Source organism: Megalobrama amblycephala, linkage group LG14 (assembly GCF_018812025.1).
Source record: "Megalobrama amblycephala isolate DHTTF-2021 linkage group LG14, ASM1881202v1, whole genome shotgun sequence".
Classification (NCBI taxonomy): domain Eukaryota; kingdom Metazoa; phylum Chordata; class Actinopteri; order Cypriniformes; family Xenocyprididae; genus Megalobrama; species Megalobrama amblycephala.
The window spans coordinates 10666212-10679926 of record NC_063057.1 but is presented as its reverse complement, the minus strand read 5'-3'; the positions used below and the strand labels follow the sequence as shown (position 1 = coordinate 10679926).

General features: G+C 38.0%; 1 protein-coding gene across 8 annotated transcripts in view; it reads right to left on the bottom strand.

The window, feature by feature from the left end:
• The window catches only part of pcloa (piccolo presynaptic cytomatrix protein a), a 63122-nt gene that overhangs the window by 11896 nt on the left and 37511 nt on the right, over positions 1-13715 (bottom strand). For 6 of the 8 annotated variants that reach the window (XM_048156995.1, XM_048156992.1, XM_048156996.1 and 3 more), the window contains 11 exons: positions 13236-13304; positions 12097-12185; positions 11918-11993; positions 8757-8882; positions 6432-6540; positions 5101-5162; positions 4810-5003; positions 4669-4719; positions 4216-4346; positions 1314-1340; positions 930-1023 (listed from right to left, as the gene is read on the bottom strand). In XM_048156995.1, the coding sequence (XP_048012952.1) occupies positions 930-1023; positions 1314-1340; positions 4216-4346; positions 4669-4719; positions 4810-5003; positions 5101-5162; positions 6432-6540; positions 8757-8882; positions 11918-11993; positions 12097-12185; positions 13236-13304 (1028 nt within the window). The remainder of the gene's footprint in view (positions 1-929; positions 1024-1313; positions 1341-4215; positions 4347-4668; positions 4720-4809; positions 5004-5100; positions 5163-6431; positions 6541-8756; positions 8883-11917; positions 11994-12096; positions 12186-13235; positions 13305-13715) is intronic. The other 2 variants (XM_048156993.1, XM_048156994.1) reach the window with 2 other exon arrangements.

Here is a 13715-nt window from a genome sequence, read left to right as displayed (position 1 = left end):
AGTATTTTGTCTTGTTTTCCAGTAAAAACATAAGCACTAAGGTTTGCATGTGACAAAGTTGAGCAGCAAATCAGCATATTAGAATGATTTCTGAAGAATCATGTGACACTGAAGACTGGAGTAATGATGCTGAAAGTTCAGGTTTACCATTTTTAAATATATGAAAATAGAAAACAGTTAATTTAATCTGCAATGATATTTCCCAATATTACTGTTTTGACTGTATTTTTGATAAACGCAGCCTTAGTGAGCATAAGAAACTTCAGTTTATTTTCAGTTTCACTTTATTTTACAGTATGTGTTCTTGCATGTACTTACCTAAGAAAATACTGGGTAATATAAGGTAACTATGATTAAAATATATATATTTCATAACATATTCACTTGTTTTATGTATGGTTTTAACTACATTTCATACAAATAAAGTCAGTTTGTTCGGAAAAATAAATAATTTCCTCTGATCTTTGCTTCTGAAGTAAATTTTTACTTGAAAGCAAGACAAAAATGCTGATTAATAAAATATCTCTTTTCTGTTAAACCAGCAAACATCTCAGACACGACATGCGGCACTGGAGCATTTAATCCAGATGGTTTTCTATACAAGCCTCACCTACATTCTGCCTTTCTCTCTCAATTAAGAGCTGTTTGGCTCACTTCAATAGTCCAGTAAAAACATATCAATCACATCTGTCAGCAGCTGCCTCAACAGAAGCTCTTTGGTCTTAATTAGACTAAAGTACTTCTGGGAGACAACAGACTTTTCCCTGTTTGCACCTAAAGCCTGAGATTCTCTCTGAAGAGCTTTCATATAATTGAAACCTCAAAACTGACATTTAAAAAAAAAAGTATATTCCATCAAAGTAAAATCAGATATTTCTTTTGGTTTTTCAGACGTGATGTATGCAAATTCCTGTGTGTTTGTAGTTCACCTGTTCCAGGTGGATATTTTTGTAGATTACAGTCTGGTTCCACTCTGGGTTCAGGCTCTTCTGAACGTGTTTGGACCTTCTTTTGTTTTCAGCACTACAATTAGATAACATACCACAAGAGGTCACCATGAGGTACAGTGAGATCAATGTGGCACAAACCATCAGTAACCGAAGCATGAAACACCCCACACTGGTTTGCACAATGGACGACATCTAGTATAGGCACACTTGTGTTAGTGCAGTGACCATATACTACATTGAGAAAATGATCAAATGAGCAACAATGATAAAAATGTAAAAAGAGCAAAACCCTACATTATTAAGCCATTCATGTCCAAGCATGGCCAAGTCTTGTATAATGAGCTGTAGGAAAGAATCACATACCTGGCATTCTGCACAACCATGACCTGACTGTGAAGATCCAGCATGCAGCAAAAACAGACAACAATCAGTGATGAGTGGAAAAGTGACTGCAAAAGTGTGTGTGTGTGTGTGTGTGTGTGTGTGTGTTTGTGTTTTTGCAGTAGCTCATGCATTCATGCCCATATGGAGCAGAGAAATGGAGAGCTCCTGTTTCTGTAGGTTCAATCCAAGTACAGCATGATCAGATGAGAGCCAGAAATGATCCGATGCACACATACACAAACACACACACCAACCTACAAACATCAATCAGCGCTATCATTTTACACACAAATTGAGCTGCCATTGATTTTCCTCTTTTGCTGAGTCACTTACTGCACTCATAAACACACACACACACACACACACACACACACACACACACACACACACACACACACACACACACACACACACACACACACACACACACACACACACACACACACACACACACACACACACCATTTAAAAAACAGCTAAATACTAGGGCTTACACAATATGCATAATCCTTTCCAGGCCTTTCCCATGGACCTGGTGCTAATTACAGCCAGTTAAGTGATTTTCAGTTTCGTTAACTCTTTGAAAGCAGCAGCTAGGGTTTAATAACAGCTCCGGGAGTCTTAATTTTGAGTGCCAAGGGTGAAACAGGTGTATTTATCTTGTTTAAGTCAAGAATCCAGATATTAAATGAATACTTTCTGTAGACTCACATAGCTATTTTGGCAGGCCGGCCAACCGACTGTAAAGTGACCAACAACAGTCGTTCGTTTTTGTTTCTGCCCACACTTCATACCCCCCCACCCCTCCTCCACCTGTTTTCACGTGATGAGAAATGCATGTACGTCTTTCTTTCTTTTTTTCCACACATTTTTATTCATTTCTGTCAACATGACTACAGTGGTTCAACCTTAAAGGTGCCATCGAACGTTTTTTTACCAGATGTAATATAAGTCTAAGGTGTCCCCTGAATGTGTCTGTGAAGTTTCAGCTCAAAATACCCCATAGATTTTTTTAAATAAATTTTTTAACTACCTATTTTGGGGCATAATTAGAAATGCGCGGATTCAGGCTGCGGCCCCTTTAATTGCTCGCGCTCTCCGCCCCCTCCCGAGCTCTCGATTCTATCATTGCATAAACAAAGTTCACACAGCTAATATAACCCTCAAAATGGATCTTTACAAAGTGTTCGTCATTCATGCTGCATGCATACATCGGATTATGTGAGTATAGTATTTATTTGGATGTTTACATTTGATTCTGAATGAGTTTTATAGTGCTCCGTGGCTAACGGCTAATGCTACACTGTTGGAGAGATTTATAAAGAATGAAGTTGTGTTTATGAATTATACAGACTGCAAGTGTTTAATAATGAAAATAACGACGGCTCTTGTCTCCGTGAATACAGTAAGAAACGATGGTAACTTTAACTATATTTAACAGTACATTAGCAACATGCTAACGAAACATTTACAAAGACATTTCACAAATATCACTAAAAATATCATGTTATCATGGATCATGTCAGTAATTATTGCTCCATCTGCCATTTTTCGCTATTGTCCTTGCTTGCTTACCTAGTCTGATGATTCAGCTGTGCACAGATCCAGACGTTAATACTGCCTGCCCTTGTGTAATGCCTTGAACATGAGCTGGCATATGCAAATATTGGGGGCGTACATATTAATGATCCCGACTGTTACGTAACAGTCGGTGTTATGTTGAGATTCGCCTGTTCTTCGGAGGTCTTTTAAACAAATGAGATTTACATAAGAAGGAGGAAACAACGGTGTTTGAGACTCACTGTATGTCATTTCCATGTACTGAACTCTTGTTATTTAACTATGCCAAGATAAATTCAATTTTTAATTCTAGGGCACCTTTAATGTTATGAAGCGACAAGAATACTTTTTGTGCGCAAAAATAAAACAAAAATAATGACTTTATTCAACAATTTTTCCTCTTCCCTGTCAGTCTCCTAAGCAGCCGGAGCAGTGAACGCAGTGCAGAACTTCCATGTCTGAATAAAGTTGAATAAAGTCGTTATTTTTGTTTTGTTTTTGAGTACAAAAAGTATTATCGTTGCTTCATAACATTAAGGTTGAACCACTGTAGTCACGTTGACTATTTTAACAATGTCTTTACAACTTTTCTGGGCCTTAAATGACAGTAATTACATTGCTTTCTATGGGGGATAAAAAAAAAAACTCTCGGATTTCATCAAAAATATCTTAATTTGTGTTCCGAAGATGAACGAAGGTCTTACGGGTTTAAAACGACATGAGGGTGAGTAATTAATGACAGAAATTTCATTTTTGGGTGAACTAACCCTTTAAACATTTTAACATTCTCATTACTCAGTAGTTACTTGGTGTTAGTCTTTTAAGAGTACTGTCTTATTCTCCGTTCGATGGTGTGCTTGATGAATTCATTACACAAAAGTCATTCAAGAACTGCAAATACATTGCCAACCAAACAAAAATACATATTCTTTCCAAGACTGTTTTCTCGAGTCACTCTCTCGCTGATATACCTGATGATCAGTAGTGGTTCACTAAATAAAATAATTTAATAAATGCCTATTTACAATAAGCACTTAACTTAAATAACTATTAAATAATAAAATAAATGACTAGAGAACTGGCTGACTAAAATCAGCTTGAAAATGCTATCTCATGAAATTTGCTCATGGAATTATTCGACATACATTGCTTTTTTTTATTGATTAAAATGAATAGAGAATATCTTGTTTTTTTCTGTGGGTGCTCGACCATTTCGAGCCCCCAAGCACCCACAGGATCAGCACCTAATCGTTCACACTGGGGTTAAAACCATGAGACACAGCTCAGTTCCAGTTAGATTTTTTTTTTACAATGTACTTACCCTCTACCCGGCAGCAAGTAAACTTTAACGAATGGATCCGAGTAGCCGTTATTGTCCCGGGGTGCCAGATTTCGCGCTTGAAGAACATGGACGATGAGATTGCCCAGCTGTTTGTCGTAATTTATTTGAAGCTGCAAAATTGAAAGAAATGGTTGTTCTACTTTCTACTAGTGAAAAGGTGAATGAATATGGCATAATTACATTTTGCTGATTAATAAGCAGGGTTTTGACCAGTGAATTCACACAACTTTGCCAGATTGTTATCTTTTTATAGAGATTGCACTCATAAAGAGAAATTTCTAGTGGTTGAAATATTTTAGAGCTAAGCACAAGTAGAAAAGTTTCCACATTTGCAGGTCTGTAAATTGCAATTTTAAAATTCCCTGTTTTCCAGGTTTCCCATGGCCTGAATAAGCTACTCATATAGCTGAGTTAATGAGAGCTGAAATCTACCTGGATCTCTCCTGACACTGGGTGGGACTGAGTTTTTGCAGCCTCAGAGGTCTAGGAAACAAAAAATCAGCAGTAAGAGAAGACATAGTTTTGCATTTGCCTCGTGTACACAAAAATAGTGTGTGTATGGCATTCGCATACCTTGCTGTGACGTTTCTTGCTGACAGAGGGTGAGCCAGGCTGGCCAGGGCTGGGAACTGCACTGGAACCAGCGGACGCTGAGGATTTATCCAGTGCTGACGCAGAGGAGGACGGCACCTGCTGCTGGGACACTTTCTGCAGCTCCGCAGCCAGCTGCTTAGGATCTACACCTGGTGACCGCGGAGGTCTGTCTCCTGTATGTTTATAAATGCAAGTTAGTGGTCAAGTGCCATTGAGGTTAATTAAGACACGATCATTTGATTGTCTTCTCCACTGACTGATGGTTCCCACCTTTGCTCTGGTCTTGAAGGTCTAGGTGGGAGCTTTCAGAATCAGACAGCATATTGAGGTCTCTGAAAATGACAAAGAGATAAATCATGGTCAAAGGACAAAAAGTTCAGTTGAGCCAGCATGGAATCAAAATGTACCCCATTTGCTTGCTTAATGTACGTTCCTGGTCTTAATGTTCATTCGAACAGAAATAATATACTTTTTTTTTGGCTCTCAAATTACTTTTCTTTTTGGTTGAAGTCACAAATCCTTCCTACTTTTTCAACCCTTTCCCCTCTAACCATCAGGCTCCATTCTGATATATAACCACAATTTGTTTTTATAATTAATTTCCAACCTACATTTATTCTTATTAAATTTCATGTTTCATTCAGAAATATGTCAGAATACAGAAATAAAATGGTTTAAGAAATGTTTTGGTCTTAAAATGTAAAAAATGTTAAATTTGTAATCTATTTTCGTGTTGTAATAATATTTGCTTTAATAAAAAGTTTGAACATAAAATAGGTTAAGAAATGTGTTTCATAACAATGACAATAACATTTAAAAGTGCTCTAATTTTTCAAACAAGTACTAATAATTTTTTTAGTTGTACATTAGGGTTATAACTTTTTCAAATTAAAGACCCTGTATCAAAAATCGATGAAGTTTTGCTTAAAGCTGCAGTCCGCAACTTTTTTTGTGTAAAAAATTTACAAAAATTATATAATGAGAATATACAACATGAATCCATTTTCCAAACCGTGTTTTTGTTTTATCCTGAATCATTAGGGTACACTTATAATAAGTGTTTATATTCTGACTATTTCAGACCGGACTGGTAGGACTCGCCGCAGAGTATCACAGTAACTGCGTGACTCGACATAGACATACATGGAGAAAAGTAGCTCCGGCTATAATGTTCCTCCGCAAGACGCGTGCAGTTCTGTTTATTAACCGCTGGAGGGCTAAAAATCGCAGACAGCAGCTTTAAAAACAACGAAAAAGGCCCTAATTCCTCTCAAATAAAAAAGGTGACCCCAGTTAAAAAATTGGAACAACCATATAACAAACGTTACTGCTTATAAGTAGCACTTCCTAAAACTTTCTAGAACTGTTTAGAACTGTTTTTCTAGAACAATCCAAATCTTGGTATACATATATATAGAGGAATTAGGGTCTTTTTCATTGTTTTTAAGCAAAAGTTTATTGATTTATGACACAGGAAATCTTTTATTTGACAAATAGTCCAAAAAAGTTATAACCCTATTGTACATCTTTCTTAGATAGAAAGTAAAAATTACCTCAAGCAAATTTTAAATAATTAGTAGCTATGCAAATCTGGCACTCACAGTCTGATACATAACTCCGCCTCTCCAACCTGGTGACCAACCAGACCCTGCACCTCCTCGTACGTCTTACCAGTCAAGCTAACGCTGTTCCACTCCAGAACTTGCATTCCTATGAAAACACACACAAAAAAATCAGCCATTGGATACATTTTATTCACTATCTGGGAAATCAAATATGCTGTAAACAGCACTGCAACGGCACACGTCAATTAAACGAACCACACTGTAGAAACCCTGTGAGAAAGGAAAGGGAACACACGCAGCAGAGTTCACTCCAAGTCACAGCAAACTGAAACCACTCTGTTGGTGCACTTACACAGATGAAAGCGTGTCTTCAGGTAGGCCAGGTAAGCCCTCTTTGGGCGTTTCGAAGCTCCCACATTACGGTGGATGCTTGGGGTTCCTGGAGGTGAATGTGTACTCGATCATGTCATGTACTGTATATGTACACACATTTTATACTTTAATGTGAGAGGCTGAACAGCAGGCTCGCATTACTCCACTGCTTAACACCAGCATGTCACATTGCTGTTGTAACCATGCCGACCGCATACATAATCACACTTACGCCAAGTAGAAACATTTGGCATTTCAGCCTTAAGAAGCTTCATCTGCTACTGGGTCATTACGTGGGAAAGTACAGTACAATACGATACAATACGGTACAATACGATACAATATGAGAAGAGAAGTAAAGAGAGGAAGAGACAAGACGAGACAAGACAAAATGAGATGAGACTAGATGAGACAAGAAGAGATGAGAAGAGACAAGATGAGATGAAGAGACAAAATGCGAGATGAGAGAAGAGTAGAGACCATAGAAGATGAAATGAAATGAAAGAGTAGATACAGAAAGAAACAAGATCAGAAGAGATTAGATGAGACAAGGTGAGACAAGTAAAGGAAAGACTAGAAGATGAGACTAAATTAAATGAGATGATATGAGAAGAGATAAAATCGAAAGAGAAAAGAAGGGACAAGATGAGAAGAGAAGAGAAAATGTGAGCTGAGACGAGAAAAAAAGCATGGAGAAGAGATAAGAAAAGGGTAAATGAGAGTAGATACAAGAAGAAATAAGATCAGAAGAGAAAAGACAAGGAGAGATGAGACAAGATGAGAAGAGAGATACTAGAAGACACTAAATTTGATGAGACTTAAGATTAGAGGAGAAGAGAAAAGGTGAGATGAGACAAAACAAGAAAAAGACATGTTAAGATGAAATGAAAGAGTAGATACAAGAAGAGAAGAGAAGAGAAGAGAAGAGAAGAAAAGAGAAGAGAAGAGAAGAGAAGAGAAGAGAAGAGAAGAGAAGAGAAGAGAAGAGAAGACAGTTAAGGAATCAGATGTCTAAATACAAAGTGATATTTGATCGAGTGTGAGAGGAGGAGGAAGAAGACAGATGTGAAGTGTCAGACTCAGTCAAAGCTCAGAATGTTCTTTCACAAAGCCCAGCTGTTGTATATAGCCTCATAAATAAGCCTGAGCACAGACAGATCCACTCCCTCCGGCTTCACTTTCCCCCTCGCCACCTATCCCGGCCCCTCGTAAATTATGACCGGGAGAAAGCAGCACAAAAGCCGGAGCCCAAGCAGACCTAATTTACAATGTTCCGTGCTCACCCTCAGCCCTGGAGAAAGAGAAAGCATTAACATCTCAGTCACAACTGAGATCAATAGAGCTTGTAAAATTCAGCTCCATCAAATTGGCTGAAATTATCCATCAACACATTCCACAGCAGCCATAAAACTCTGATTTCAATCTGGGTTTTATTCCAAAAGTCTATGAGGATTCTTCCAAGTCAATGAGAAAATCTAGCCGTCAGCAATCACTGGGCGATTCTGTCACAATGAGGTCAATTCTGACTTCTAAAGTGCACATTTACATAACAGCATTGTAAAACACAGTGTTAAAGCAGTAGAACCTCAAACTTTTTTCAGCTGAACTCTCCAGAGACATCTCAGTCAAAGTTTCTATATAAATTTAACATTCAACTCTCATTTGATCTGCACAACACCTACGCCGCCGATGTACACCGCAGAGGAAACACTGTCATGAACCTGAAACTTCAACTTAATTTTCTCCTTTTCTATCTTTATCTCTCACATCAAGAATGAGTCATTCCCAGAGCCTGGAGGTGAAGAATCGTGCAGATTAGCATCATTTGTTTTTTCTGTCTCCCATCACATCATTTTGTGCCCTTTAACGTCAACAGATGTGCTTCTCTCAGACAGTGAACATCGATATACTTCTTCAGCTTAACCAAACCAGTGAACCCACTCAGAGACAGGTCTTAAAGCAGTAACCGCCTTTCTTTCAAGTGCCTACCTTCCACAATCTTCCCCGTCTGTTCTGCAGCTCCTCCAGGTAATACTTTGGCAACATACGCACCAATGTCCCCATTGCTTCCAGGGACCTCTTTTCCTCCAACCACACGAATGCCCAGTCCGTTTCCTGTGAGGAAAAAGTATTGTATAAACATCACTGTCTCATTTTATCCACATTTCCTATATTTTTTGATCAGTAAATAATATTATTAAATAAATTTGCAGTCTTTGGACTGGGGCTAGTTGTCACATGGGTTATATACCAGTAACTATAAGATTTTGCAGAAAATGTTTGCATATTGTTGTCCAACTCCTTCTGTAGCAGAAAACCCTTTTATATTACTCTCTTAAAAATAAAGGTTAAAAAAATGCCATAGAAAAAAAAATTGTGGGTTCCCCTAAGAATGCTTCAGTAAACAGTTCTTAAAAGAAACTTTTTTTTTTTCTTAGTGTGAAGAACATTTTAATAATCTGAAGAAATGTTGAAGGGGTAGCTCGCCCAAAAAACTCTGTCATAATTTACTCACCCTCTTTTTGTTCCAAACTTGTATGAGTTTGTTGAACACAAAAGAAGATATTTTGAAGAATGTTGGTATCCAGACAGTTGACAGTAGTCAGTGACTTCTGTAGTATTTTTTTTCCTACTATGAAAGTCAATGGCTATCGTCAACTGTCTGGTTACCAACATTCTTCAAAATATCTTCTTTGTGTTCAACAGAAGAAAGAAACTCATACAGATTTGGAACTACTTGAGGGTAAGTAAATGATGACAAAAATTTCATTTTTGGGTGAACTAACATTTCTTGTTGGAGCTATAGATGCCAATAGGAACCTTTGATTTTAAGAGTGTAAAATCATTTTTGTGAATCTAATCAAACTAAAACACCAATATCATCACATTCTGCTATAGCTGTTGGGTAAAAAAGTCAGAACAATAAAACAACACATTAAGTCAAGATGTTATGGTGTCTTTACAGAAACTGACATTCAAAAATAAAACAACTCTGAGAAATACTAATTGGAGCAAAACATGACAACTAGTCCCTCTATAATAACCACATAAATTCCAATGGCTTTTTAAAACGATAGTTTACCAAAAACTTTAAAATAAAAATCGTTTTTGAATGAACTATCCATTTAAAGGGTTAGTTCACCCAAAAATGAAAATTATGTCATTAATGACTCACCCTCATGTCGTTCCAAACCTGTAAGACCTCCGTTCATCTTCGGAACGCAGTTTAAGATATTTTAGATTTAGTCCGAGAGCTTTCTGTCCCTCCATTGAAAATGTTTGTACGGTAGACTGTCCATGTCCAGAAAGGTAATAAAAACATCATCAAAGTAGTCCATGTGACATCAGTGGGTTAGTTAGAAGTTTTTGAAGCATCGAAAATACATTTAGGTCCAAAAATAACAAAAACTACGACTTTATTCATCATTGTCTTCTCTTCCGGAATCCTTTCCATTGAATTGATTCTATTGAATTGATTCCATTGAACTGATTCCATTGAATCCTTTCATCTGTCTGTGTTAGTAATGCACTTTTACGTCGCCGTGGTTGTTTTTGCCGATTAGGACATCCGCGACATGCACACTTACGCACCATTTTAAAAAATATAGCAATACCAAAATACAAACAATGTAGAATAGCTTGAATACAGCGTGCGTCTCCCTCAGACTGTAAACAAAGCTCTGGCGCACCGGATAACACGTCAGCAGCGTCTTACGTCAGCAGCGTCACTGCGGAGTCGTAAACCACACTCCGGAGCAGAAGGGGGCGGTAATGCACCAATAAGCTGGATGCCAACCGCCGTAAAACAGGAAAGAAGAAGAAGAAGAAGCGGAGTCGTGAACGCGAATTGACAACAGACCCCGGAAGAGAATACAATGCTGAATAAAGTCGTAGTTTTTGTTATTTTTGGACCAAAATGTATTTTCGATGCTTCAAAATGTCGCGGACGTCCTAATCGCCAAAAACAACCACGGGGACAGATGAAAAGATTCAATGGAATCAGTTCAATGGAATCAATTCAATGCAATCAATTCAACGGAAAGGATTCTGGAAGAGAAGACAATGCTGAATAAAGTCGTAGTTTTTGTTATTTTTGGACCAAAATGTATTTTCGATGCTTCAAAAACTTCTAACTAACCCACTGATGTCACATGGACTACTTTGATGATGTTTTTATTACCTTTCTGGACATGGACAGTCTACCGTACAAACACTTTCAATGGAGGGACAGAAAGCTCTCGGACTAAATCTGAAATATCATAAACTGTGTTCCGAAGATGAACGGAGGTCTTACGGGTTTGGAACGACATGAGGGTGAGTCATTAATGACATAATTTTCATTTTTGGGTGAACTAACCCTTTAAGATTTTATTAATTTGCATTGCAACTCCCAGTTTTAAATTTCCTCACATTTCCACCCTTTCCAGGACAGCATTTGTTGTGTGACATATATCCTGTATTTGGAATCACAGACCCTTCCATCAGACTAATAATAAGCAATGTACACATTACCTTAATTGCAGTGCGACAAATCCACCAGTCACACCACAGTACACTCGTTATAGCCTTATTCATTGTCTTTTTTTAAGTCGCTTGTTTGTTCATCAGTTTCTAATTAAGAAGATAATCCAATTTGTGCATTACACGCCATTTTGAGCTTTGATGACTGATGGAACTAGAGGGATGCCAATCTGCCACATTGCTGCGTAATGTCTGCCCTGTTCTAATACTTAAAGGAACAGTGACACTGGAGATCGAGGAGAATCAACCACACCTACGTGACATACCAAAGCACGAGGAGGGGCTAGACCGCTGATGTGCTTTTGCTCAGCGGTTTTGTCTGTTGACATTTTGTGTGCAATGATGTGGCAAAATAGAGCACCACAAGAGGACGCTAAAGGGAAATTGGAGGGGAGCTAATGTGTTGTTTAGTAGTAGGCATAAAATAAAACTGTGCCAATGCAATCTCAGCATGGTGAAACTAATGTTTGCATAGACATAAGCCTCGGGCATCTCTCCATGATGGCCTGGTAGGCGAACAGATCCTATTTTACCAGGGGCAGCTGTCCTAAACGTCTGTTTACATTGTTGGAGCATGTCAGAAAGCCAAGCAGCACAGCACTGAGTATTTGACAGGTTGCACATCTTACCTGATACACTACGATCTTTGGGATCCCTCTGTAGTTTTATCCTAGTATGAGGAAACGGGTAGTGTGCTGACTTCCCCTAAAGGGACACAAAATGAGCACAATCAGAATCAATTTTCATAACACTCTAACATGCAATGATATGTTTCTGTCTGAAATATTGTGATATGCATGCAAGATACCTGTCTTCTGTCCACCCCTTGTCCATTTTCTGTGCGTCCGTCTCGTGGTTTATCAAACCAGTCAGTTTCCTCCCGTCGCAGGTGGTACGCTTCAGATAAACAGATGGAAATTAAAACGTTAAAGTCTTGCTTGCCAGTCTGTTACAACAAACCCCTAAAGACACTCTGGTAATATCATGTACTACAGACAGCTAAGGTACGTATGCAGTCTCAAATTTAAACAATATAGAGCCATCTGGGGCAGAAAAGGAAATGGTTATACAAAAGTAGAGCAGTTATTTTTGCATGCAAACCTAAAACTAACACAAACCCCGAGGACACAATTCTTCAGACTGTTTTTTCTACATAATTCACCATAAGAATTCTGTAAAAAGATTTAGAGCAAGTCTGCTTGCTACTGTACCTACCCCCAAAACAAGTTTTCATGAATAGTGGTTAAAGACAGACAGGGATAGGAAATATTTTGGCATACTATCTTGCATTGGTGTTGGGTCTTTCAGCTACAGTGTGAAAAGGTGGGTTTTATAGGGAGCATGGGAACATATAAAGGCAATATTAGATGTTTTTTGTCATGGACTAACTGACCTCAGGTTATCAAGAAGAATCAACATTTAACAGAAGACAATTCTGGTGTTTACAGACCTGACATTCAGATGTAAAATGATATGACAGATGCAGATCCTGTTACATGCTAAAATGCTCACTAATGCGGAGTTCTATTATTGTGTATATCTGGAGTCATTTTGCCAGCTTTATGAGCATGACCAGTTTTTATCAGGAAGTCAATGCTTCTCAATAGATTTGATATGCAAACTATTACTAGTCTTACATGAATGATGTTTTGTTCACCAAACTGTTGAAAATGCAGCAGCTTAAACTGAGAAAATTAGAGTTATTTTTGGAGAGAAAGGAGTGTGAAATTCCAATTTAATCACAGATGCAAGCGCTGTATTCACTAACACAGCATTACATTATTGTGTGAATTCGTCATACTTCCTGTAACATGTTGTTATGGAGATGAATCTGTGGTCGATTTGGTTGCCTAACAGCTCATGGGTGATTGGCAGGTGGGTGGTCATGGTAGCGGGGGTGTGGGGGAGACGGGAGACGTGCAGGAGTCTAAGGTGGTTATACTCTACCGTTTGTGACATTCTCATGTGAGTTTCCTGGATCGTCTCTGCACAAACCCACCAGGGATTCACTTAGTGCTGCAACCAAGGCAAATGCATTTACTTCCAGATGGCACATATGATGAACACATCATATGCTGTTACATGTATGGGGTTAGTTACTACATAGATAAATAATAATAATAAAAACACTATAAAATTGGTGAGTATTTGGGTTTGAGCTTCAGGTTTTGTGGTTGTGTGATGGTTGAACCCTATATTGTGTAAAAATGACAATATTCATGTTTTTTGTAATGTACAGTGCAGTTAAGTTAATGTAATTTCATGCATTTTGCAGTTAATGAGGGGAAAGGGCATGCAATGCATATCAACTACTATGTTTTGATCTCATCAGTCTTAAAACTATACTTTAAATTTCATTATAAGTAGAAATCAAAAGACAAATATTAACACAAAGCTGAGAAAAAGCATATATGAACATGCAGGAAA